At 41.1% G+C, this 27,474-nt stretch overlaps 2 protein-coding genes and 2 long non-coding RNA genes across 9 annotated transcripts in view; 2 read left to right on the plus strand and 2 right to left on the minus strand.

The window, feature by feature from the left end:
- LOC144245697 (uncharacterized) overlaps positions 1 to 4,683 on the plus strand; it is a 38,168-nt gene extending 33,485 nt beyond the window's left edge. Inside the window, exons 2-3 of the long non-coding RNA XR_013339398.1 lie at positions 3,875 to 4,034; positions 4,443 to 4,683. This is a non-coding gene — a long non-coding RNA (uncharacterized LOC144245697). The remainder of the gene's footprint in view (positions 1 to 3,874; positions 4,035 to 4,442) is intronic.
- Positions 3,835 to 21,063, minus strand: SSBP1 (single stranded DNA binding protein 1). 6 transcript variants are annotated; one of them, XM_077781034.1, is made up of 8 exons: positions 20,970 to 21,063; positions 20,226 to 20,292; positions 18,047 to 18,107; positions 17,303 to 17,443; positions 17,001 to 17,094; positions 15,190 to 15,278; positions 10,898 to 10,971; positions 3,835 to 4,042 (listed from the first exon to the last, which is right to left on the minus strand). In XM_077781034.1, the coding sequence occupies exons 2-7, from the start codon at positions 20,247 to 20,249 to the stop codon at positions 10,928 to 10,930; spliced, it is 453 nt and encodes a 150-aa protein (XP_077637160.1). In that variant the 5' UTR covers positions 20,250 to 20,292; positions 20,970 to 21,063; the 3' UTR covers positions 3,835 to 4,042; positions 10,898 to 10,927. The 6 variants fall into 6 exon arrangements, with proteins under 6 accessions (XP_077637160.1, XP_077637157.1, XP_077637158.1 ...); XM_077781031.1 differs by having other exon boundaries at positions 20,805 to 21,053; XM_077781032.1 differs by having other exon boundaries at positions 3,835 to 4,067; positions 20,805 to 21,053.
- On the plus strand, positions 6,337 to 16,746 carry LOC144245698 (uncharacterized). The gene is made up of 4 exons (XR_013339399.1): positions 6,337 to 6,957; positions 7,211 to 7,340; positions 8,299 to 8,397; positions 16,464 to 16,746. It is a non-coding gene; the product is annotated as an uncharacterized LOC144245698 (long non-coding RNA).
- Positions 21,064 to 26,394: 5,331 nt separating the features above from the next.
- The window catches only part of WEE2 (WEE2 oocyte meiosis inhibiting kinase), a 28,635-nt gene continuing 27,555 nt past the window's right edge, over positions 26,395 to 27,474 (minus strand). The window contains exon 11 of the mRNA XM_077781030.1: positions 26,395 to 26,554. Coding sequence (XP_077637156.1) covers positions 26,395 to 26,554 — 160 coding nt within the window. The remainder of the gene's footprint in view (positions 26,555 to 27,474) is intronic.

Below are 27,474 nucleotides of genomic sequence, written 5' to 3' on the forward strand. Positions count from 1 at the left end.
GCTCAGACCTTGACACACAGCAAAACAGTGAATACAGATTGGATAAATACATTTTCTAAAATTAGCTTGATTATTCTTTTAGCTCAAGTTTTAGATTCATTTTTTTTTTTACAAATAGTTTATTGTCAAATTAGTTTCCACATAACACCCAGTGCTCATCCCCACAAGTGCCCTCCTCCATGCCCATCCCCCCTCCCCCCTACATCCATCAGTTCTCAGTTTTTGTCAGCATTCAAGAGTCTCTCATGGTTTGCNAATTTAAAGTCCAGTTTGTCTGATATACGTATAGCTACTCCCGCCTTCTTTTGATTTCCAGTAGTATGATATACAGGTCTCCATCCCCTTACTTTTAATCTGAAGGTATCTTCAGGTCTAAAATGAGTTTCTTGTAGACAGCATATAGATGGATTTTGTTTTTTTATCCATTCTACTACCCTATGTCTTTTGNGCGAGTGCAGGTACGGAGCTCCCTACTTCTCCGCCATCTTGCCCCTCCCCTAGATTCATTTTTTAACTGATACTGACTCATCATTGTTTCTAAAAGTTAATTTTTGTTGCTGGAATAGCTGTAATTCATTTACACAGCTGTATTCGATCGTGTGAGCATATATTCACCCATTCTCTGTTGATGAATCTTTGGCTTGTTGGTTGCACTGTTATGTACATTATTGCTAAAAACACCTTTGGACATGTTTCTTGGACCACATGGGTCCAAGAGTTTCCTATAGGTGTACCTTAAAGATGGAATAACCACATGAAATTTCAACACGACAACTTAACGCCAAAATGTTTTCTGAAAGTAGGTGCCAATTTATACTCTCCCCACCAGCGCATAAGTTTCCATTAGTATACAACATCCTCCCTCATACCCTGTTCTTTCAAATGGGTTTTAATTTGCTAACGTGGAGGGCTTAAAATGAAATCTCACTGCAGCTTCCGGTTTGCATTTCCTTGATTATTTTTATTTATTTTTTCAAATATTGGAAGTACATTTAATGTTTAACATATTGGGAAAATAGGAAATCAAAATAAGGTGGAAGAACAAGAAACTACAGGCCTGACAAGTCATATGGAAAGAGTCAAGTAGAAAGTAAACAATTGAGAATACAATAAGTGCACTTAATATACAATATATGTGTAAACATTTTTTAAAATTTTAGTTAGCATACAATGCAATATTGGTTCCCGGAGTAGAATTCAGTGATTCATCAGTTACATACAACACTCAGTGTTCATGACAAGTGCCCTCTTTAATACCCATCACCCATCCAGCCCATCCCCCGCCCACTTCCCTCCAACCCTGTTTGTTTTCTAACATTAAGCGCCTCTTATAGCTTGTTTTCCTCTCTCCTTTTTTCTTTTCCCCCTTCCTAAATATGAGTGAGATCACGGTATTTGTCTTTCTCATACTTACTTCACTTTGCATAATACACTCAAGCTCCATCCACATCGTTGCAAATGGTTTTCCTTATTAAGGAACTGGACCACTTTTTCACATACCAATGGATCATTTATATTTCACAGCCTCTGTGTCTTTGCCCATTTTTCTACTAAGCTGCTATCTCCTTGTTGCTTTGTAGGCCTTCATATATTCTAGATCGCATTTTTACTGCTATTCCAAATTGTATTTCAATTTGCAGATATTGCAAATATCTTCTCTCCCGTTTGTGACTTGTCATTTTGCTTTCTTTACAGTGACTTTCTAAAAACAAGTTCTTTTTAACAGTTAAATGCATCCCTCTTCTCTGCATTTACATTTTGTTTAAAAAAGAAAATCTCCATGCCACCAGATCATAAAGAGTTCTCTTATAGTTTCTTCCAAAATTCTTAACATATTGCCTTCCACAAGTAAGTCATTAAACCAGCAAGAACTGATCTTTGCATAAGGTACAGATATCTGATTTCATTCTTTTCTGTATGGATGACAAATCTCCCTAGCATACTTTTGAGTGAAAAAAATCTATACCCACTGATCTATGCCACTTTTATCATCTTCTACACGTACATGGTGTGTTTCTGGGTTCTCTATTCTACACCACTGTCCTGTTTACTCCTGTACCCACAGAACAGTTCTTTTGTCTCTAACTTTGATTTTAAAAAGCCTTGCCAACTGGCAGAACAATTCCCCCATCTCATTCTTCTTCAGAAGTATGCTGTTTGGTCATGGACCTTTGCTTATCAACCCATCTTTAAAATCAATTTGTCCAGGGGCACCTGGGTGGCTCTGTCGGTTGAGCGTTTCTCAGGTCATGATCTTGCAGTTCGTGGATTCAAGCCCCGCGCTGGACTCTGTGTGATGGCTCGGAGCCTGGAGCCTGCTTCAGATTCTGTGTCTCTCTCTGTCTCTCCAAAATAAATAAACATTAAAAATAAAAAATAAATCAACTTGTCCAGTTGCCCCCCCAAAACTGGAAATTTTTGTTTTCATCTTTAACATCAATGTGGGGAGGGTTGAGATCCTTACATTACTGATGCTTACAATAAACATGGTTTACCAATGTGTTTAGTCTTCTTTTAATGTATTTCAATAAAGTTTTATAATGTGCTCCGCAGAGATGGCACACTCTTGGAAGACTCATTTTCTGATGCTCTTGTACACAGCATCTTCACTATTTATTGTTTGCCGGTGACTTTTGTAAATTGATCTTATTTCCAGCAACTTTTAATTACTCATCTAGAGTGTTTCGTGGTTTCTATATAATCACAGCATTTGTAACTTTCTTCTTTCCACCTTAATATTTTTTTCTTTCATTCCCAACTATGCTTGCTAAAGCCTCTGTACAAGCAACCTATTAAAGAGAAGTAGTGATAAGGCATCCTTGCCTTGTTCATTTTGAGAAAAATGCTCTTCTAATTTCACGTCTGTTTGAGGCCCACCTTTGACACATACTGTTTTCATCTTCAAACCACGATGTCAAGTTAGCATGTCATCAGGGAACTAACTCCATTTTTCAGTGTGTCGCCTACTTATTGCTCTGGTTTCATTTAGTTTAGAACCTGTCACCTGAAGAAGTCCCTTTCTTCCTGCAAGTCCAATGCTACAGATTGAACTGGGTCTGCTCAAAATTCACATAGAAAAGTCTAATCTCCAATGTGACTGTATTTTGAGATAGGGCCTGTAAGAAAGTGGAAAGAGGGCATAAGGGTGGGGCCCTGACAAAACAGGATTAGTGGCCTTATAAGAGACACCAGAATTCCTCTCTGCCGGCGGCACAAGTAGGTCACGTGAGGACACGGCGAGGTGGCAGCCTCCTTAAGCCAGGAACATGGGCCTCCCAGGAAACCAACCATCCTGCAACCTGATATGAGACTTCCAGCCTCCGGAAGTGCGAGAAAACGTCTATTGTTCAAATCACCCGGTCTATGGTATTCTGTTACGGTGGCCTGAACTTAGGTACCCTAGGATGCAATGAAAACTATGCCGTACTTAGGATCTGGTTATTCTGCAGTGGGACGTCTCCTCACTCCAGATCATCTAGTGTGCTCTACTGCCAGAAGAAGGGCAGTACTTCTGTTCTTCCTTAAGTGCGACTTTATTAATTAAGGGTCCTCATTTCAGGCTTCAAGCAAAATTAAACTATTTATTCGATGAAAAAATGTTTATATTTACTCTTTGTAAGACTATTTGCCAAGGATTTGTGTACATTTTACATCCCAGTCCCTCCTCAAATTAAGAATAAGACATAGATTAAAAGTCTGAAGAACTGTGGCAGCAGAAGACTTTACTGCCACCAGCAGAAGACAAAGAACTGAAGTAATGAATTCATTGTGTATATGGAGATAAAGAATGTGTGAATTAGTAAGAATTAAGTTTCAATGCAAAGCACAAATAAGTGGCTTAAACAAGGTAGAGATTTATTTGTGTCTCCCACAGAAGTCCAGAGGTAGACTGTCCAGGACCGGGATGGTGGTTGCGTGGTCGTCGCAGATTCCAGCCTCTTCTGTCCTCCCATCCTGAAGATAGCCTCGTGGTCCAAAATGGCTACTGGAGATTTTTAGCCATCAGGTCCACATTTCAGACCAGAAAAAGGCAGGTGAGGGTCTGGAGAAGCATAAGGATGAGCCTCCTAAGAGAGTTAATCATTTAAGGGGCTTTCCTGCAAGCACCACCAAACGGCTTCTGCTTACACCCCCTTAGCAACAGTGAACTGCAAAGGAGAACAGGAATGCAGTCTTTCAGCCGTGCACACTGTCACCCCTAATAAAAAATGGGCTCTGTAAATCAATGGGTTCTGTAGAAAGGATAACGGATATTGGGTAGTGTATTAATCATGTTTTTTCTTTTCTGTATGTTATGATGCTTTGACATCCTGGAGCCTGGAAGACCCTGGGAGGAACTAACACCTTCCCAACATGAGCCAATTCCTAGAAATAGTAAACTAACCCAAAAGCAGGTCTTTCATATGCAAACCAACCAATCCTGATTCCACATCTGCCATCAGCCTCCTTTGATCAGGCTCCTGCAGTCCAGAACACTCCGCTCAGAGGCACCTGACGACTAGGGAGAACCACTATTGCCCAGAGCCTGGTGAAAATCATTCATCCCACAGACATCACAATGAAAGCTGTGGCGCACACCCTCCCTCCTTCCTTCTGCCCTGTCCTGGGGCTTCCCCAGCAGTTCTAATGGTGAGGCATGTGCCCTCCTCTTGAGAACTATAATAAACTCTGCTTTCAAGACCACTTCTTTATGTCTGTCATCTTACCACACCTGATCAACATAAACCCCTGCTACACTGTGAAACAGGGAAGCCACTGGAAATCTTCCCCATGATACGGTTTTCCACAACAGAAAGCTGGAATCGTGGCAGCATTTGCTATCTCACAAAATGTGCTCAAAACGTGTTTGGCAGAAGAAAAAAAACCCACTCGTCTCAACTTCTCTTCTGAGCTCCACTCATTAATCATCAAATATAAGGTAGGAAGTCTATGATTAAACTATGTTCAGAACTATTCCTGATCTTCCCTCTTCTCAAATCTGCTCCCACATTCACATTCGTTAGTCTCAGAAACAAAGCGTCACTATCCACACAGCTACCCAAGCAGCCTCAGAAGGATCTCTTCACGGCCTTTCTCCCCACCAGCACCTACGGTCCCCAGTGCAACCTGGACGGAGCTCCAAGTTCTCAGTATCCCTAACCTGGAGTGCAGCACAGGGTCTAGACATAACTGTTGCACAGTAAACAAATCGACATGAACCCCAAATCTGCCTTGTGTCACCTGTAATGCCCACTCTGCTAACCTTTCGAGGCTCTTTCAGGAGCTTCCTAACTGCCTGCAAGCTTTCCCCACTTCTAACCCTTCACAGGTCTTCACTGTTCTTTCTCAAGCACCATTCTGATATGTCCATTTTAAAACATGCAGCTCCCCACTGCCAAAAAGTCCCCTGTAACCTTTCAAGGCCCTTTATGAACCAGCCCCAGTCCCCTTGTCAGGTTTATCTTTCACTGACCCATATACTTTTACGTTTCTGGGCCATTGTTTGTGCTGTTTCCTCTGCTGAAAACTAACCTAACAATATTCTGGTCTGTGCCACAGGACTTTATTTCTACCATCACTAGCTTGCTCCCCACACCATAGCACACTTTGCGCGTTGGCTCCTGCTTCGGTCCTCCCCGTCCGGTCCCCATCATCCTAGACTGTGAGCCCCTTTAATGCAGTAGTCCTGTTATATTTATCCCTGTATCCAGCGCTGTATGCATGCAAGGTAAGAAGAAGATGCCCAAATGACTTTCATGTTTAAAAAGATGCCCATATTAATGGTAAATAGCCACAGATGATTAAAAGCAAACCAAAACAACACTACCAAACTGGACTATGTTCTCAGTAATCCATGGACATTAACAACAACAAAGGTCAAGTACAATAAACTAATCTAGAGTTTATAGGCTCCCAGGGATGTCTCATGAGACCTGGGGAGATGGGCATGGTGACTGGAAGGGACAGGCATTGTTTAAAGTAACTACAAACAGGGGCGCCTGGGTGGCTCAGCTGGTTAAGCATCCAACTTCGGCACAGGTCATGATCTCATGGTTTTGGGTTCGAGCGCCGCATCGGGCTCTGTGCTGACAGCTCAGAGCCTGGAGCCTGCTTCAGATTCTGTATCTCCCTCTCTCTCTGACCCACCCATGCTCACGCTGTCTCTCTCTCAGAAATTAAAAAAAAAAAAGTAACTACAAACAACAGTAATAATGGCCAGTAGGCACTGAGCACTGGACTCAGTTAATACATGCTAAATTATATGTATTATTCATGGTGTTCTTCCCTGCAGGCCTACTATAAAGTAGGACTACTATCATCCCTGTTTTATTCACAGGAAAGCAAAACGACAAAAAATCCAAGGAAGGGAAAGCTAAGAAATTCAGCAGAGGTCACTCAGCTGGGAAGTGAAGCAAATCCAGGCTGTATGACTAACAGCCTCAAGGGAACCATGATAAACCACCTTCTTCTCAGAGGACAGGCATGGCAGGAAAAGGACAAAATGCTACGGTGCCCGCTTGTACGGACAAACGCCACCCTGAGGTCCAAAGCAAATGGATGAAGAGGACAGACAAAAAAGAGAAATTTCACAATCCTGTCTGCATGACTTCAACAGCCTAAAAAGCTACACATCATCTTATCACACGCTGTGGGAACCCAGCACAGGGGCATATACAGTAGTGAGGGGGGGGCTATCATGCCACTGACCCCTGCCCACAGCCTCGCTCTCTAAAAAGGGAGCCTGTCAAATTCTTGAACAATCCTGCTGACAATTTCAACTCTCAGTAGGAAGGAAACGAGTGGAGGAAACAATGAAAGGAGGAGACCATGTAAACCTATTTTAACCAGTAAAGAAACATTGCCTGATAACAAGGGATCAAGAGGAGTAAGCGAAGCTAACTTGGTAGAAAAATTAACTGTGACTTATTTTCCTATAGGATCATCGGACTGAAAATGAGAAAGAATAAAGAGGCAGAGGTATTTCTCTCTCTCTAATTCTACCCCCAGTCAAAACCGATCATGCAGTGGAACTCCCAGGGTGACTCAGAAGCACCCTGCAGGGACAAAAGTTAGCAGTGGGGGGTCTGGGATAGTTGGGCCAATGGAGGTGGGGGAAGTGGGAAGCAGACTGCCAGGCGGAAAGCAAAATGCCAACCCCACACCCCTAAACTCAAACTGCAGCTGTACCTCTTACAAGCTGCATGACTTTGACATGTTACTTAATCCTCAGTTTCAGGTTTCCTCGCCTCTAAAACCAGGATACCACCTTCTTAGGGTAACAGTGAAAGAAGACAACGAAAAAAGCACTGAGCTCAGGGCCTGGAACCTAGTAAATATACAAAAATGTCAGCCGTTAATAGGTAATTGTTTTCCTGTAAGAATTTCTCTGTAACTCATTAAGTTTCCTACAATGATTTGCTTGCTGTTACTCCCACCAAGCTTCACAGCACATAATGCAAACCCGGACAGAAAAATAAGTCAAGTGAGTCTGCCTTCATTTTCATGTCAGTGTTTCAGCGTAATCCAAACAAACATTTCGAAAGCCCTATAATGGGGGCGCCTGGGTGTGGCTCAGTCGGTTGAGCATCCGACTTCGGCTCAGGTTNCCACCAAGCTTCATAATGCAACACATAACAGCACATAATGCAACCCCGGACAGAAAAATAAGTCAAGTGAGTCTGCCTTCATTTTCATGCAGCACATAATGCAAACCCGGACAGAAAAATAAGTCAAGTGAGTCTGCCTTCATTTTCATGTCAGTGTTTCAGCGTAATCCAAACAAACATTTCGAAAGCCCTATAATGGGGGCGCCTGGGTGTGGCTCAGTCGGTTGAGCATCCGACTTCGGCTCAGGTTATGATCTCACGCTTTGTGGGTTCGAGCCCCATGTCCAGCTCTGTGCTGACAGCTAGCTCAGAGCCTGGAGCCTGTTTCAGATTCTATGTCTGCCTCTCTCTCTGACCCTCCCCTGCTGTCTGTCTGTCTGTCTCTCTCTCAGACATAAATAAAAACCTTAAAGAAAAAAAAAGAGCGAAAGCCCTATAATGTCACTTTGCTAGGCTACACTAGATGGGGACAAACGGGCCATCTGGGTAAAAGATAACCCTAACCTTAAGAACTGCATGATCTCTTTTGGGAACAAAGGGAAACCACCAGTAATTTCTCCTGAGCTGCAAAGGTTAGGCTGTAACCCAGCTGGCAATGACAAGTAATCCCCAACAGCCACAAAAACCTGTCTTTGGTGTTTTTAGATGTCTATGGATTAACTATCCAATCATTTTTAAGAAATGAATGACTCTCTGAAAATTGTATTGGCAGCAAACAGTGGATCTCATACAGGGTGATCTTTCAAGTCAGTCGTTGTGGGCCACATACATGTATTAAGAGGAAAAGAAAAGAAAAAGAAGGGGGAAAAAGGTAAGTAAAGTATCTGAGCATGCGCTACAACAATACAGACGATGGCGGGAAATACATGAAGATTATCCTGTTCGCCTCTGGTACAGGAAGCAGTAAGTACTAGCTGAAGGTCAATCAGCAGTGCCAGCCTGGCTTGGAAATAATGGAAAGATTTTTGTTTTCCAAAACTGTGAACAGTTTTACTAGGTTTTTCTTATTTTTTTCTTTTATTTTCTTACTTTTATAAAGTAATATAAGCTCAAGGCTAAAAAAATAATAAGAAGAAGAAAAATCACACATACTCCCCCCATCCAGAGATCATCACAACCTTTTGATGTTTCTCCTCCTAGACTTTCACTAAACATGTATTTATATCTATTACTTCGTTTTCCAAAGTGGGAGAATACCACACGTGCTGTCTGATACCTTCTCTCCACACTTCTGTGCATCCCACTCATCTTCTCACCTGACATGGAATCCCAAACTAAAAGTCACAGGGCAGTTTCCCACAGGTATATTCCCTGACACCGTAAAAAGATGACAAAGGGAATGCAAGACACAAAACTTGGGACTAGAAGACCCCGACTGACTGTTACAGCTACCAGGTTCCACATCTACCCCCGGAGACCAGCCTGGGAGAGGTAGAGAGTCCTCAGCACCCGGGGCCGCCCAGGTGGGAAGGGCAGAGTTGATGCTCCAGGAGCCCGGCCAGCTGCAGACTGCACGTCTGCTGCATCCGTTCATGCCGTTCATGCCGAGGCCTCGAGGCCTCCGCATCGACGCCTGACCCTGAAGGCCTTGCGGCCCAACCTCACAGCTGTCCAGGCAACGTGCAGTAGGAGCGCAGCGACGCCTTCAGCTGCCAGGGGTCCTGCGCGGCGCACCTGTCTGCCCCTGCGCCCTGGACTCAGAGCTGCCCCAGGCTGGTCACTGAACTGTTCTGTTCCCCTATCGCCTTCCCAAAGCACAGATTCATCACACCACTTAGGCATCAGAATCTGCAGAACTTCTCACAACTTTCCAGTATATAAAAACAGCTTTTGCTAAAGAGTTGCCCGAAAGATAAATTTTATCTACATTTTGCTTAAGGAATGGGGCACAAAGGGGTGAGGACTGCATCACCAGACAGTTTTAACGCACAAACTCAGAAAACAGACTTAATGTACTGATCGGTGGTCCCAGCTGCAGGAAAAGACGGCTGACACGAGGAAATGGCAATTCCTTTTCTACTCATCCTGGGCGAAAAGAGAGTAAAGCTACGGAATTCCATCTTTTCCTTGACCAAATTGTACTGCAAGTGCAACAAGCTGCTCCAGTGTGGGTCCACAGGCAGCATGACCCAAGCTACAGTCAGCACCCTGCTCTCGGGCAGAGGGGACAACACGTGCCGTCTGGGCCACAAACAGGCTGGGCTGGAGGCGAAGCTGGAGCCCGAGTGGCCTAGAACGAATGAGGGACTGCTACCACTTGAACTGGACAACCAGCTCACCAGCAGCCGATGCCAAACAAGTGCAGCCAGCAAGCAGGCCTGTGGAGGTCTGAGGCAAACCTAAAAAGTACAGGATGCATTCAAAAAATAGACTATATTTTATGTAATATTTATTAGGAAATTACTAGTACTCCGTAATTTCCAGATTCTCATAATGAAAGTAATCGTGTGTACACAATGATCAGTGTATGTGCACCGAGAGACCAGGTGGAAAAATAAAAGAGCCTCACACCTGAGGCTCTAACCTACAGTGACAATGTCAAAGGTTGTTTAGGTGACTCCCCGAAGTTCTGGATTAGACTAAAAGGATAGAGAATGGGGCTCAGAAAGACAGAAACTACGGGAACCAGAGCCCTTGTGGCATCACCTAGGAATGAACTAGTTCATCCCTATTTATATATTAGGTCTTTTTCGCTGATAAACTATTTCATAAATGCTACTAGTGAAAACTGCCCAAAAACAAAAGATGTGAAGAAGGCAGGTTAGTCTTAGAGCTGTTTAGGTTAGAAACCAACCACTGTTCACCAGCCCCCTTCAATTTGGACTGAAGCTTAATATCCCTTTAGGATCATTCATCTCTGTCAACATTTATCAAGTACCTATTCTGTGCCAAGCACTGGTTAAGGTGCAGGTAACAGAAAAGAAACAGTCCTCGCCATCCAGTTTATAGAGCAAACAGTAAGAAAATCATTACTCACAATCATGGGATAAATGCCTGACTTACAACACTCGGTGGCTGGACCAGTACCAAAATACAAAGTGTGCACAAAGAGCAAGGGGCCATCCCAAAGGACACTCACTCATCCTTCTGCCATAACATAGATGAACCCGACAGTTCACTGTTTTACACTCTTGTACACAGAAACCATCCCTAAAAGAATCAACAATTGGCTGCCAAGGTTTATGAGACAAAAAGGGGAGGGGGAGTAACAGTCAGGAGAAGTAGTATCACTCATTTTATATAAAAGAATATTTTAATTCTTGTTCTTAGGAACTATAAAGACTATACATGATTTGGAAGTGAGACCGTACCAAACGATGGTCAACGAAGAACCGTCCACTCTACGCCTTTTCTTTGGTCTGGTCACTCAGAAATATAATATTATCTGTAAAGAGACCAAAGCATAAGTATTATTTTCAGAACTCTTTCTCCGCCTCAGTCACTCCTCTATAACACACACAAACTTAAATGCTGTTAACTAAAGGACTTTAGAAAAATTCCCAAAATGTGAAGTAACTCCTGCTACGTTCATGAGCGGCACAGACAACAGCCACAGATGGAGCTAAGAGCTGGGCTTCAGCTTTCTGTCAACAATTCAGACCCTGTCAGAAGAGGTGTGAACACAGTTGTAACTGCTTGGCACTAACTTCCTACAAAAGAGCTAGTCACAGATTTCACAGTGTGCAATGCTCAGATCGAGGCCACGGAACCAAGCAGCACCTTCTCACACACAAGGGGCCCAACGTTCCGCACACTGGACGTACAGAGAGGACAGGGTCCAATGTGTGGCCCTGCTGGCAAACACAGACTTACTGACTTCTTGTAAGTAGGCTGCAACACTCACACAGAAGACATTCTATTTTTTAATTTTCAAACACCTGGATTTTTATATACTCGTTCTTGGGGAAAATTTTTATTAACCCATATTACAGAGAGAGCATTCTCATATAAGAACATCAGATACTGCACTTGAAATGTTGTCCCAGACAGAGTTAGTTCAGGACAAGCAAAGGAAAAGTAGTACTTCTGTATAACTTGAAAATATCTAGATACTTACAACGTTAGAATTATTTTAAAAGTGGCCATTACATGGCAGTATTTATGACTAGTCTTCCAAAAACAGAATATCTGGTACAGAATGATTATTTCAGAAGAGATTATTAGAACAGACACCATAGTGTAAAATGGCAAGAGTGCCATCCACTGGTGATTACTCTGAGTTCTAGACATGGCTCTCTAGGAGAAAAAAACATGAACTACAAAACCAAGCAACCAAATTTAAACCCTATTTCTTTCAATTCAAATGTCACTAAAGATCTATTCATTTTTACTACTAAACCTATGTTAATAGCTCAATTAGCTCACCCATGCAGTGAATGCTAGTGACAAGAAGAAAACAAAATGGCAGATAATCTGAACTCTTTCTATTGAAATTGAACCAAAGTAACTGGCTTTGGTTCAGAATAAGTCACACAGTCCAAAGTTTACCCACACTTTTGGTTTACAATGAGGTATGAAAGTGTTAAACAAATACATAATTGATAAAGATTTAGAATGTCAATTATTTTATTAAAAAGTTTGGTTTTGGGGATCCTGGGTGGCTCAGCTGGTTAAAACTCTGACTCTTGATCTCAGCTCAAGGTCTTGATCTCAGGATTGTGAATTCAAGCCTTGGGAGTTCAAGCCTCCATGCCCAGTGTGGAGCCTACTTAAAAAAAAAAAAAGAAAAAGAAAAGAAAAGAAAGTTTGGTTTTCCACTGCTGAAATCGTAGGTATAGTCTATGAGGTTAAAAAAAAAAAAAATTAGTTTTTCTTTTTAATAGTTATGTTTTGAAAGAGAGAGAGAATGCACATGCCTGTACAAGCAGGGGAGGGGCAGAAGGAGGAGGGAGAGAATCTTAAGCAGGTTCCAAGCTCAGCGGGGAGCCCAACACGGGTTTCAATCTCACAACCTTAAGATCATGACCTGAGCCAAAATCAAGAGTCGGACACTTAACTGACTGAGCCAGAAAATTTTTTGAACAGGTAGATATCTCTGGAGACATGGCCCAAGGAAGAACAGAACATGCAGAAATGAAATACTGTCAAGACACTCAAGAATTATGGAAGTTGGGGCACCTGGGTGGCTTAGTCGGTTAAGCATCCGACTTCAGCTCAGGTCATGATCTTACCGCTCGTGGGTTCAAGCCCCGCATCGGACTCTGTGTTGACAGCTCAGTACAGAGCCTAGAGCCTGCTTCAGACTCTGTGTCTCCCTCTCTCTGCCCCTCCCCTACTCATGCTCTGTCTGTCTCTCTCTCTCAAAAGTAAATAAACATTAAAAAGAAAATTTTTTTAAAGAATTATGCAAGCAAAATGATCAGAAAGGACCTCATCTAAGATCTAATAATGAGGGTGGAATAATAACTATGTTGGTTTTCAAAGCCAACATATGTTCAAAGAAACCAGTAAGAAAATATATATTTTAACTATTATTTACAACAAATGAGAATTTATCAATATGGTAGAGTGGTTAAGACATGAATTCTGAAGCAAAGTAAAAGAGAAAGATAAAAGGAAAATCTATCAATTAAAAGAGAGGTTCTCAGAGTTCTAGCCTGCAGAATTATGAGAAAATAAATTTGTTGTTTAAAAAAATAAGAAAGAGACTCAAGATATAAGCCATGTAATATAGTGTATGGGCTCATATTTATGAGGCAATCAAAAAAAATTTAAACAATGTGATGTCTGGAAAAATATTTAAATAACTTCTTAATATTATGTGTGATAACAGCACAGTAGTTATGCTTTAAATAGGAATCCATACCTTTCAGATACACCTATTGAAAACCCTTATGAATGAAACAATATAATGTCTGAGAGTCACTTCAAAATAATCCAAGGGGAGGAAAAGCAGGCTGTGGGCATAGAAGAAATCATATTGGCCATCAGTTGATAATTGTTGAAGCCAAATGACACATTTCCTTTTTTTTTACTTTCTACGTTTGTGTATGTTTGACATTTTCCATAGTTTAAAAAAATCTATTTTTAAATAATATCTAATTTTGGCATATCTCAGAAGTTCGTAAAACACTGAGACATTACTTTCTTTCATTCCCATCTACTTACTTAAAAAAATGAGATTTCTGTCAGTGTTTACGTCCATAAAAACAAACAAAAGAATTAATGTTTAACAACTGTCTTACTTTAACAATTTTTCCGAGAGTAAAAAAAAAAAAAAAGGAACCATCTCCCTCATTAAAAGATGTAGTTCTAATAAAATTTCAGTTTTCATATTTATATATTAATTGCTTTAGTCACATATGTTCTAAAAACAACTATAATGATAACCCAATCAAAAATATATAACATTTAGAGCCTTAATATCACATAATTTTTTAATATTTTAAAATTTCTGCTTACATATGTTACAAACGTGGTAGAAGGAATAATAAAAAGTTCTGAATTGTACAACATGTTAAAATACATTTCTTAGGAGAAAATGGAAAAACAAGTTCAGAGAACAAAAAATAACAAAATTTCCAAATGCTTAAGAGCTTGTTCAATTTTTTAAGAAAATAATAATGAGCATCAAACTGCTATGATATTTAGATCCACTAACACATTTCAAAATAACAATTTCTTACTGAAAGAAATTTTCATGTCAATTTAAATATATCCAAAAGCATTATATCTTTTCAAAATTCTTTTAGAATTGTCCAAATAGTTTGAAAACTCTGCTCTAGAAGATATCCTTTTTTTTTTTTTTTTTTAATGTTCTTATTTATTTTGAGAGAGGGTGTAAGAGTACGGGCAAGGGAGGGGCAGGGAGAGATGGGGGCAGAGGACCCAACGCGGGCTTTGCTGACAGAAGACGCAAGGCTAGAACTCCTGAACCATGAGATGACCTGAGCCAAAGTTAGACACTCAACCAACTGAGCCACCCAGGCACCCCTAGGAACTATCTTCTTAATGTTCTTTAAGCTTTGTGTGTCCATGTTTCCTACAACTGTTTGCATTTTGTTTAATGAGAAAAATAGGAACTGAAAAATCATCATGTCCTGGAACGCTGGCGTGGCTCAGTTGATTAAACATCCAACTTCGGCTCAGGTCATGATTTCACAGTTCACAGTTCACGAGCCTGCTTCAGATTCTGTGTCTCCCTTTCTCTCTCTGTCCCTCCCCCACTCACGTTCTGTCTCTCTCCTTCAAAAATAAACATTAAAAAAAATTTTTTTTAAATCATGTTCAGCACCGAGCAGGTTCTGAATAAATCTGCACAAATGTCTAATGCCCTCACAGCTGTGTAACTCTACTTTGGCTCAGGCTTCTGCCCATTCAGGCCATGTTCTCAGACACTAAAGTTTTTCTTACTTCAAACAGTAGGACCAACAGACACTCTACTCAAAAGTTACTTGTGAAATGAAACTGAGCACAGAGAGAATTTTCTCAAGGCACTACAGAAACCACAGCAAATCCCCAAGCCACAATCTCATTTCTCACTGTTGAGTTGCCTGACCATCTCAGCATCCGTACCCAAAGCCCTGTTAAAGTTACTTATGAGAAGTCAGGCTTTAAGAAGGGAAGAGGGAGGAGGGAACAGCTGTTCCCACAAGCTTCTTACCAGCTATGATTGTTGTTGCTTGTCGCCTCACATTGTTTTTATCTGTGTATTCACCGTAGTCAACTTTCCCTTCCACATAGATGCGAGACCTGATAAAATAAAACTTACACTATTCAGTCTGTTTGAAAAGAGTCAGAAAGGGGCAGGAACAAGTACACACTAAGAATGAATAAAGAATCATGCATAACCTGATTTTTGCTACCACATCTCAAAGATCAAAATTAGCAGTATTAAGAGTACTAAAACAGAAAGTCCATGCAGACCTGACACATCTAGGTAAGAAGGACAACGATCTCAGCCTTGACCTGACTGTGGTTCTTAAAGCTGTAAAAAAAAAAGTTTAAGACCATGAAATTGGGGGGCACCTGGATGGTTCAGTGGGTTGAGCGTCTTGACTCTTTGATTTTGGCTCGTCATGATCCCAGGGTAGTGAGGTCAAGCCCCATGTTAGGCTCCTCACTGAGCATGGAGCCTACTTGAGGTATTCTCTCTTGGAGCCTACTTGAGGTATTCTCTCTCTCTCTCTCCCTCCCCCTCTGCCACATCCCTGCTTTCGCGCACATGTGCACACACACTCGAATCATGCACGTGCTCTCTCTCAAAAAAAAAATCTTAAGAGCATGAAATAGAACAACAACATAGTGGCATCCTTTAAATCTCTAGGACTGATTTCCAAAGTGTCATTTTTCTTCACCTTTGATTTCCGACTCCCCAACAGATTTGTTGATTTTCACTTATTTTTCAATTCCTTTCCATAGTTAGTTTCACGAATTTATTTTCCAAGGACTTAGATTATTAAAATTCAAAACAGAGGTTTTCGGCATAGTATTTCACTTAGACTTAATCACTAAAACAATTTCTGTGTTGTTTAGAAGGCTGAAACACTAGAAGACAACCATAACTCTGATTTTCAAGGGTAGAAAATGCACACTAGCATTAATTTTCAGTATCTACCTTTACCAAAAAAGCATAATACAGGAGACAAAACTGGTAAAATGACTGGGTGTCAAATATACCCATAAATTGCACACAGATTTTTTCCTTGAAGTTTCCTGTATTTATATGTATGTGTAGATGCACAAACTTCTACATCTATAAAGGACTATGGAAGTACGTATAAAAAAAGGAACACAGTTTATTAAAAAGCAACAGGAATTTTAGTTATTCCTGGAATTTTCGTGAAATGTATTTTATTTCTGTAAAACTAGCACATTTCTGAATATATTAACTATGAATACAACTGCTGTTCAACATACCCTTTCGTCCTTCCACAGATTTGGAAAAGACACTTTTTATCTATACATAATCAGTCTAAGCATCCCAAAAGGGAGCCGATCTAAAATTATCAAATATAAAACAACGGCTGTGAATGCTGCCGTAACACCTCACCTGCACCAGGCTACAGACATTCCAGATCCTGCACTAAGGACTCCACGCAGATGCCAAGAGCAAGGCCCGCGCCGTGGGGATCCCTGGACGTGGCGGCATGGGAACTCCCAACAGCATGGCCTGCACCTGCTCACACGGCACTCGGTACACTTTGCCTTCTCTCTTGCCCCATCGGCTTGTGTTCATGTATACCTCTTATTTGGCCCAAATTATAAATTCTTAGCAAGCGAAACCATGTTTTATACATCTCTGAATTAGACACACACGGCGACACGCCATGCATGTAACACTAAGCTCTGAATAAGTATCTCGAGTTAACACAGAGTGGTCAGGAGAATAAAGGAGTTAGGCATTCCCTGAGAACACCTGTTGCCAGTTTTTTAAACCATTTGATATGTAAGATCCTTCTTCCCTCAACTTACCCCTTTTTCACATACTGATACGCCACATCTCTGAGGCCTGGTCGGAAGACTGATATTCTGTGCCATGTCGTCTTTTGACTGACATCACCTAAATCTCAAGCACAGAAAACCAGGTTACATATGACAGCAGACAAAACAAATGCCAAAAGGCAACATGCCCAGCAAAACCAATGTCACAATTTTGAAGAGAGAAGCACAGAATCTGAGATTCTTTCTAAAAGCAGCTCTTCTCTAATTAGATAACTGAGAAAGAATGTCTATTTATTGTGGATACAATTAAAACCCCAGTCTGTTTTACTCACCCATTTGGTATACTTCACTCTCCCCTGACCGCCACATCTCATTCGTTGCTAGAGAAAATATCGTGACTGGGTTTTTCCCTTCCACCTGTCTCATGACGGGGTCCTGACCCACTCGCCCAAGGAGCTGCACACGGTTCAGAGCTGAAACAATGTGTAAATTAAAGGAGCCTGAGAGAAAGGTCCGGAAGACGAAGAGCTACAAGTACTACTTCAATTTCAATCTCAGCATGGAGCAAAACCCAAGTTCTACAAGTGCGAAGGTAAGTTGAAGAGGCAAATAAAGGCAGTATGGGAGGAGAAAACAGGGTTGGCAAGAAAGGAGAAAATATTCTTAGAGAAAGTTGCCCACAAAAAACCACTAAGCTCCTTATTTTACCTTAAATTCTCTGAAATACCTTTTTTTAAAAAAACTGTATAGTTAAAAAAACAAAACTGAGATCTGAACATCTTTATAAATACACAGGACTACTCCGTGAAAGAAGAGCTTTCACAAAGTTTCACTCTCTCAGCCAGATAGCACATGACCTTGGGAGAATCAGATAACCAGATAGGACTCCAGGAGATTCTAGGAGGCCCCTGCAGCCTGACGGGGCAAGGCCAAGAGCAGAGAGGCGAACAGAGCCAAAGGCATGATGATTCCCTGAGTATAACCCAACCAGTGCACCTCTCCTACAGCACGATTAAGGTGAGCTGCACATTGCTATAAGCAGCATACTTTAAACTTGGAAATTAACCACTACTTACATCTTTCAAGAACCAGGCTGCTAGCTACTTCAGACTCACGTCTTACAAACTGATGAAATACCTAAAGGGGAACAAATGAGTAAAAGAGCTTTAATTTGGGGGGAAGGCAAACGCAAACGAAGACCAACCCATACTCAGTCACCGTCTGGTCGGCAGCAACTGCAGGATTCATGCCCAGAACACAAGCTATGCCATTCACGTGCCTCCCCACCAGTGCCAGGACCGTGCAAATGCTTGAGCGCCGTCTAATACAGAAGCCCAAAGGTACACAGAGCCAGACGGCATGCCCAGGAGAGCTTATTTAGAATCTTCTCCCTGTTCTTTCGTGGTAACCCTCCTGAGTGTGGTGCTTCCAAGGTTGTGCATAGGAGGCAAATTCAAATATATGCTGGAAAAATTCATGCTTTCGAAAGCCCAAAGAGAAAAGTCTAAGACAAATCTGATTCTCTGATAAAGTACAAAAACAGGACTATGCAAGCCAGTGTGTCAGAGGAAGGTAGTAACTGACACAGACTGGTAGCAGCATTCAGTGACGTTACAGCTATCACTACTGAAGAGCAGCTAAGTGCTTTACCTCTTACAAGTTAATCCTCAGAATAAATGTATGAACTGTGTAAAATTATCCCTACTTTGAAGATGAAAAAAATGAAACTTAGGGAGACTGAGTAACCTGCCCAAAATCCTACAGGACATAACTGGCAAGTCACGCCTAGAACCCAGGACTGGCCGACACCAAGGCTGTCACTGTTCCTCCCACCCTCTGCTGCCTCCTTAAAGGCATTCTGTTCAAGGGCTACTGCCACAGGTCACCAGGCACATCGCTGGTTCCAACGTTCAGAGGGCTAACCATTCCATCAGAGGAACAGGTATCATATGGTAGCACTGTTAATATAAAAAGCAGATGTCCACCAACCAAATGAACACCCATTCCCATAACACTGTTGACTCTGGAATCCAATCACTGTGTTTCGGGGCCGCGGGTGGTTAAGAAATAAAGACAGAGTTATAACACAGCGAAGACTCTAACTAACTAGTACCTGTGTCACACTTCTAGGAATGTACCAATTTAAGTACTCAAGTGAGCCAGACCTCTTAAAGAATAAGATGTCTTATAGAATAATAGGTTTCATTTTGGGCATGCAAAAAATAAGACCTACTAGAAAAGCAGAAATAGGTAAAAGAATTAACTGGGATAATCTTTTAAATTAAACATTTAACTCTTCTACATCTGGCTTTAAAGATTTCTTAATATAGTAGTATTAAGACATTAACTTTTCTATGTTTCTTTTTTTTTTTCTAGGAGAGAGAGAGACAGCGTGAGCAGGGGAGGGTCAGAGAGAGAGGGAGTCACAGACTCTGAAACAGGCTCCACGCTGGCAGTCAGCACAGAGCCCAACGTGGGGCTCGAACCCACAAACTGCGAGATCATGACCTAAGCGAAAGTCGGACGCTTAACCGACTAAGCCACCCAGGCACCCCCAAACTTTTCTATGTTTCACATTTCAACACACACACAATGTGAAAAGTATGTATAGGTTAAAGTGGGGATCCAAAAATATAGGGTCAATTCTATAGTAGAGTGAGGGAGATAAGAACAGGTTTCATTAGTCTTAACAGGATGGGGAATAAGAGAGGTGTTACAAAGAATCGACCAAGTTGGAACCCAAATGTGGTTGAGTGGGGAAAATGGGTAGTCTAGGCTGGCTGAAGGCTGGCTAGAATGTCTGGAGAAATGAGGAGTCAGACTGGTAGAATGAGAAGGAACTGTGGACACAGTACATGGGTGGTGATGTGATGACCTGAGCTGCACTCCTCAGTTTAAGGAGACGGGGGCAGGGCGGAAGGCTGGCAACAGGAGGCAGGTGGTCAAGAAAGGAACCACGTGCCTTATAGGACAATGTTGGAAATGATCCTCATAGTCTCTTGATCACTAAAGACATTAAATGCTCCCTAACTGATCTAAATGCAAGGAGCACATTGTAACAAAAATCATGACTCCCGTTATATACCAATGGGAAATTTTTGTTTTGTTTTAGTGAACATCACTTACACACGTAAAACCTGTCCCCAATCCTCTCTATCAAGTACACATGAAGTGCCTTTGCAGTCAAAAGCCTGAAGAAAGCTGATCACTATGGTTGGTAATAAGCATCTCAACACTAATAAGGAAAGTGATTACCTGTAATACAGGTCTCCGAAACATGGCTTCTATTTGCTTTTCCTACAACCTAGTTTTTGGTCTTCCCCTGGAAAAAAAAAGAGAGAGAGAGAGAGAGAGAGAGAAGAGAAAGTGAGATAAGTAAATGGATCTTATAGCAAGAGCACAAAGTCCCTAACCCTAAATGCCTAACTGCACTTATAATTTTCATGTGGTCCGTCTTGCGACCATAAACATCAACATACCTGCATTTTTTAGGACTGCCCCAATCCCCCAAAACGCTTTATTGTCCTTTTTTATTCCCCTTGGCTTCCTCTCCCTCCAACCCATACAGGAAATATTTTCTGATTTATTCCCATTTGCATTCCACGGTCTTCGCACATTTCTTTAAATTGCAAGCCCCCTTAGGGCAGGGATTTTTGTCTTATTTATTCACTGCCACATCCAATAGTCCTAAGTTAGTTCCTAACACATACTGAGGGCTCAGTAACTATTAGAATGTCACCAAGAGACTTAAATCCGAAACTTGTAGCTGCAAAAATTACTGCCTCCAAACCCGTTAGCAAAGACCAAAGAGATTCCTGGACTCCCCGGCCTCACCGTCGGGACGGGAGGGCGCCTTTTCTCAGTGGTGACGCTCCAACCAATAACGTAAAGGGACAAGGAGGGGACAGAAAATCCTGAAGTCCTCCGCACGGGTTAGAAGAGAAAATACAAGACACCGACAACCACCACCTCCCTAAACACAAAGAACGACACGAACACCTAGCAAAGAACTCGTGGCTCCCTCTTCCCTCACCGGACGCTCTAGCCCGAACTAGCCTTGAGCTAGGCGACCACTTCCGGATACAGAAGGGACGTAAGCATCGCGAGAGGATCAAGAAAACGGAAGGTCTGTGGTGTGCGTCTGTAGAAATGCTCCGGCTAGGCCGCGGGAAGCAAGCCTGCTTAATGCGGTAGTTCCGGGAGCTTTTTTTTTTCCGGGCGGGAGCGGATAAGCAACGCCGCCGAGTGGAGAGTGGAGCTGATTTCAAGTTTCTAATGAAATGAAATTATTTGACAAGCTTCCCTGCTGGGACCAGGAGAGGGCGAGGTAGATGAAACAAAGGATGGCTGGCTGGTCCCTGGGAAAGACTGGAAAGGTCCAGGCCTGATAAAGCAGTAAGGAAACCAGAACAAGAAATAGGACAGGAGCTGAGAGCGAAAACTTAAGGGAGTGCCATCGGTGAACAAAAAAGTCAAAAATTTAATTAAGCACAAGATTTGAGCCACGTTGGTTCTGAGGCATGAGAAAAAAATGTGTGCACCGATACACGTTTTTACATATTTAAAAAAAAATCCCAGAGCACTAAAGTACTTGAAGAAATATGGAAAATTTGAAGAGTCGATATGTTAAAACTCACGATATTATTTTAAGTTTAAATGCTTTATTCATACCAAAACCAGAAGTTACTGCAGCTTTACTTTCCTGACTTTAATAGAAGTAAATTGATCAATAATATTTACAAAATCTACTTCTTTGCTTATCTTACTTCCAATTGCAAGAATTGCCATGTCTGACAATTTTTCTTGACCAAGTTGCACACTTAGTGTTAGTTAACTGCTGCTTACTGATCTTGTGTGTGTTTTTTAAATTCTGATATTTTGTTCATTGTGGATTTTTTCATTAATTTTAACATTTTTTAAAATATTGCATTAAAGTGTCCTTGATCTTGATTGCTGTGTTTCTGAGCACTCCTTACATTTTGCTTCAGTCACTCTAATCCTGACCCTGCTTAGGAAAAGGCTATGGGGGTGTCACAGACTGCAGGACACAGGTCTCTCTTCTGCTGGTCTTGGAACCATCCAACTTCTAGAAAATGAAGGTACCTTCCAGATCATTCTAACAAGCAAATCGCCTCCTTGGGATCCTACTTAAAAGCCTCCGTTGGCCTATTTTTGCCCTTAAAGGAGAAAATATGAACTATTTCACATGGTTTCCAATGCACACATTAACCCACTCCTAAAAGTCTAGCTTACTAGTTGGTATATTCTAGATGCTTATCTCCCATTTTACCTTTTTACCATTTTATTTCAATGTTTAGCTCCAGAAACAGCATGTTATATGCCTTCGGGCCTTGCACAGATATTGATCATCCTACACCCCACCAGCTTTGTTACTACTGTCAGTGCCTTCCAATGATTTACTGTTTAAAAATCTTTACTTCTACTTGAACTCTTGAGTCAAATGAAAAGCTAAATTTATCCTTTCCTCCAAAGCCAATTTTTCCCTTATAAGCTATTTCTTTTAATGGTACCAGCATTCTCCCAGACTTGAACTTTGGAATCATCTTTAAAAACTTCTCCCTGATCACCCACATACCTTTGTCTATATCCACTCACTTAGCCCGATAAGTTATTTCATTATTCACTGACCTCTCCCTCTATTTGCACATACTTTTTTGACTGAGGAGTATGGAAAAAGTTGTTTAAAACAAAAAAGCAGAAAAGGGCACCTGGGTGGCTCAGTCAGTTAAGCATCCAATTCCTGATTTGGGCTCAGGTCATGATCTCACATTTCATGAGTTTGAGCCCTGCATTGAGCTCTGTGATGGCAGTGTGGAGCCTGCTTGGGACTCTCAGTCTCTCCCTCCTCTCTGCCCCTCTCCTGTGCACACTCACATGACCTCTCTCTCTCAAAAAAAAATAAACTAAAAAAAAAAAAGCAGAAAGCAGCACACTAATTGAAAACAGACAACCTTGGGCCAACTCCTAACTTTATAAATAACATCTCAATCTGCATAAATAGCATGTTAAACTAATCTCAGTCCTCACACAAGATTTACCAATACACATGCTCCTTAGACTGTTGGAACAGTTGCAAGTGCTGCTACTTTCCTTTTTCTTGACAAGAAAAGACATTAAAATGTACGAAATACATAATCTTGTGGAAGAATGGAGTTAAAGCATTTTCTTGTTTTCAGCTAGATCCTCCTTTTCCAGAACAAATCCTCCAGCATTGCTTTGCTCTCACAGTCCTCAGTATCTGAAATGCCCTTCTCCATACTTTAAAGCTTTTCTACTCAAATAAAGTCCTTATTTTGTTCTCCCATTTCACTTTCTTTACACACTCAGTTTGTCTTGTGTTATCATTTAGATGACCATGAAGTTGCCTCCTTTTCCCCACTGACTGTGAGCTCTTAGAGGACAGGGACCTTATGAATATCTTATCAAAAATCATGCTTTAAGTCAAGGAGAGGCTTTAAAAGGGTTCCGGTCACAGGCCAGAACAAAAAATAGGAAGAAAAAATAGAATACAGAAGGATATTCAAATAAGCCTGAAATTAGAAAACTAAAAACAAACAACAAAAAAAATCAGGGACCTGGAAGAATGGCTGAATGCATTTTTGTAATAGAGATACCCCTTCAAGAATCTCCAGTTTGAGTAATTGGAGACTTTTTGTCCTTCATCCATGGACCCAGAAAGGGCCTACTCAACACTGAGAAGTACTGACAGATAGCACTGTAGGTTTAATCAGCTACTATTACCCTGGCAGTAGTGGAATAATTCAGGGCTCTCATCCTTTGCAAAGCTAGCTGAGAAAGAGAAGTGTCTATCATGGATACCCAGGGCCACAAAGTTATCTTTGGCCTGGCCTTTTTTCCCTCTAAATTAGAAAAAGTCTCAGCTATGAGCATCAAGTGGTAGAGATTAGGGCTGGCAATACTTTATCACAGATAGGAAGCTTTGGACAATATTGTTGCTGTAGGAAAACATTTTTTGGAAATTTTAATCAGGTTTTCACTTTGCTTCTAAATCGGTTTTTCTCTAGCCTCACAATAATGGTTGGAAAATTACAGCACTTCCTATCTAAACAGATTACTAGCATCTATTTTAAAGTGGCTCAAAAGCAATTGTAGCAGCACTTCAATTATTAGTTATTATGGCTATGCTTTGTTGTTAATTATTTTTAAAAATCAACCTGACAATTTTTATATAATTCAGGATTGAAATTACGGTTCATATAGAGGTTAAAAAGCTTCACTATTCAGGCTGAAATCCCGACCTTTATCTTTCAATGTTCATCTTTGTAGAGCTTTAAATAAATGGCTTCTATAAACTGATACATATGTTAGAGCTTAGTGAAGTACAATAGTATTCCTTTAACCATAAGTCTCAAGATTATCTGTTGGTAGTGTGGAAGATATTATCTATAGTAAAGCAGCATATTTATATCCCAAGTATTTAACTTAATATTGGTGGTGCAGTGATGTTAATATTTGATACATAATTAGTTCCCGGGTTATCTTGTGATCTCTGTGCAGAAAAAGAACTTCAGGACTGAGGATGCAGCTTCTTACTGAGGCAAGGGGTAAACTTAAACCTCCAGCTGAACTGAAAGGGATTAAATCACCAGCCCAGTAAAGACCCAGTCCCCAATCCCACTCCTACTCAGCAGTGTCTATGCAGCTACCTGCTGGTTTAGTAGCTTTGTGCTGCTGTGGAAAATGCTCGCCCCAACCCCACCTGCAGAGAGAGAGAGGAAGAGAAAGCACTAGTCTGACACCGGGCCATTCAGATGCTAACACAGGCTCTGAGGAACAGGGTAGGGAAGGGGCTGTAGACCTTGATAGTACTAGTTATCAATGCCTGAGAAGAACTCTGGTCTGTGCATTGCATATGCTTCATAATATACCTTTTTCTGAATCACAAATTGTCCTTGGCCTCGCAATATACTGCAAGGGATATGGCTGGGGTCGGAGAAGCAAGAGATAAATAAACTCCATTTTAAAACCTTGAATAAAGACTAGATTTTTTTAAATGGCAGTGGGAATTTTTTTTAATGGCAGTGGGCAATACAGAGCACTTTACTCCACTTGACTGCATGAAAATAATTGCTACTCCAAGACAGAACAAAGAACACTATGATGGTTTATTCAGTTTTTTAAAACTTCTTAATTTGCTTTTTAAAATGGAAGGTAAAGAAGGATAGAAGGCAGTAAAAAAAAAAAAAAGCCTACAAACCATTAACAGGCTACCTTCATTAATATGACACATTAGAAGTTATCAATGCCTTTGTGACCAACATTATTGTACATATCAGAGCCTGGCCATTATTAGCTTTGGGGCCCACAAAACTGGGCCTTGCAGCCAAGACCTGTTACTACCAACCTACTGATTCTCTCACCTATCCACTCATGAAATGATTTCCAACAGAAATTTCTCACTCTTTGTTAATTACATGTTACAAAGAAGAGTGCTTCACCCATACTTGGCTTTGGAGAAGATAAAAACCTTTATTTACAAATGTTCTGCTCCTTTAAAAACATATACAGAGAAAAGAATGTGGATTAAAATATGATAAAATCATAGGAAACAAAGCCAAATTCTGATAAAAGAAAAATCAAGGAGAAATTGGTGACCCCCAGAAAATCAAAACCAGTCATAAGAGTTACAAGAGAGAGGGTCAGGGCAAACAGTTTGAAGGAGAACAACCACACTAAATTTTCCTCGCACCCTTTACCCAGCGTCTTGTACCATAAGTTAATAGCCAGTTCAGAAATTACAGGCTCTCTAGTCTCATTTCTACCCACCTCACAGAATGGTGAAGCCATTTATTTAATAAGTATAATACGAGAGACAGTGACAGTCTTCCCTCAAAGAATAGAGCAGGAAAATCACTTGCTCAAAGTGGCTGAGAATTCTTTTAAGGATGCCGTAGGATTTACCCTGAGAAGCACTGTTGAAATACATGCACATATTCTTATAAGCTTGTTACCTCAACTCAAAACAAAATTATACTCCTTTCTATGTGGAGGGAACGTCCCTGTTCCTTGGGAGGCAGTCAGCTACCACAGCCTTGTCGTCCACAGGCTGTGCCGAGGGCCTTGATCCCTCTTTTTTAGTTCAGACACATGCTTTCCCATTAGGCATCAACTAGCGTTGAGATGTGGACAAACCATGGAGAGGTGGCCTTGGGAATATAACAGAGAAGAGAAATGGCTGCCCATTATCATACCTGGGACCATCACTAATTTGAGGCTTACTAGCTTTAGGATCTTGGCAGTGAATGCTAAATTGTGAATGGCTTTTGAAATCTTTGGGCATTTAAGTTGGTTAATCTTCCCGTTTATAAGAGGAAGATTGACACAGTCAATATCTATTCCTGGAAACTATAAGGCAGAAGGAAGGCTGGTGTGAAGTGAGTTCTCATGGGGAAGACTTCCCACAGGTGAAGCTGGAAGACTTTGCACTTTTTCCTCCCACCAGGCGTTTGGTGCTTCTTGATCCTGGGGGGGTCCCCAAGACCCCAGGGTCACCACCACGCTCTTCCCGGGGGGAACAGGCCTGCTGAGCTTCTCTCAGTTCCCTGGCAATCAAAAGGGGGAAAACATAGATTACTTGATCCTAAATTAAAGAGGATATTTATGATCAAAACCAATATATAGATTTTTCTTTTAATTTCAGTATTTATAGAAACAAGCCTGAGCTATATACAGAATAGGAACTTAGCTCCTGTGATTATCTTTAAAAATAACTGGCACACACGTGCCACAACACATGGCAGATTAGGTTTCTTAAATCCTACCGATTGGGGTATAAATGAGGTTTAAAATTTTCTTTAATAAAAACCAGATAAAGACACCACTAAAAAAAGACTTCAAGCCAGTATCTGTAACATAGATGCAAAAATTCTCAGTAAAATACTTGCAAAACAAATTCAACACTACATTAAAAAAAATCATTCTCCATAATCAAGTGAGATTTATTCCTGGGTTGCAAGGGTGGTTTAGTATCTGCAAATCAATCAATGAGATATATTACATCAGTAAGAGAAAGGATAAGTACAATATGATCCTTCCAGTAAATGCAGAAAAAGCACTTGACAAAGTACAACATCCATTCATGATAAAAATCCTCAACAAAGTAAGTTTAGAGGAAATATATCTCAACATAATAAAGGCCATCAGTGAAAAACCACAGCTAACAACATCCTTAATGGGGAAAAACTGAGAGCTTTCCCTGTAAGATCAGGAACAAACAAGGAGGTCCACTCTCACCATTTATTTAACATAGTAGAGGAAGTCCTAGCCACAGCAATCAGACAACAAAAAGAAATAAAAGGAATCCAAACCATAAGGAAGAAGTAAAACTTTCACTATTTGCATATGACATAATACTCTATATAGAAAACCTGAAGGGGCGCCTGGGTGGCTTAGTCGGTTAAGTGTCCGACTTTCGCTTAGGTCATGATCTCGCGGTTCGTGGGTTCGAGCCCCGCGTCGGGCT

Source organism: Crocuta crocuta, unplaced genomic scaffold, assembly GCF_008692635.1.
Source record: "Crocuta crocuta isolate KB4526 unplaced genomic scaffold, BGI_CrCroc_1.0 scaffold228, whole genome shotgun sequence".
In the NCBI taxonomy this organism is placed as follows: domain Eukaryota; kingdom Metazoa; phylum Chordata; class Mammalia; order Carnivora; family Hyaenidae; genus Crocuta; species Crocuta crocuta.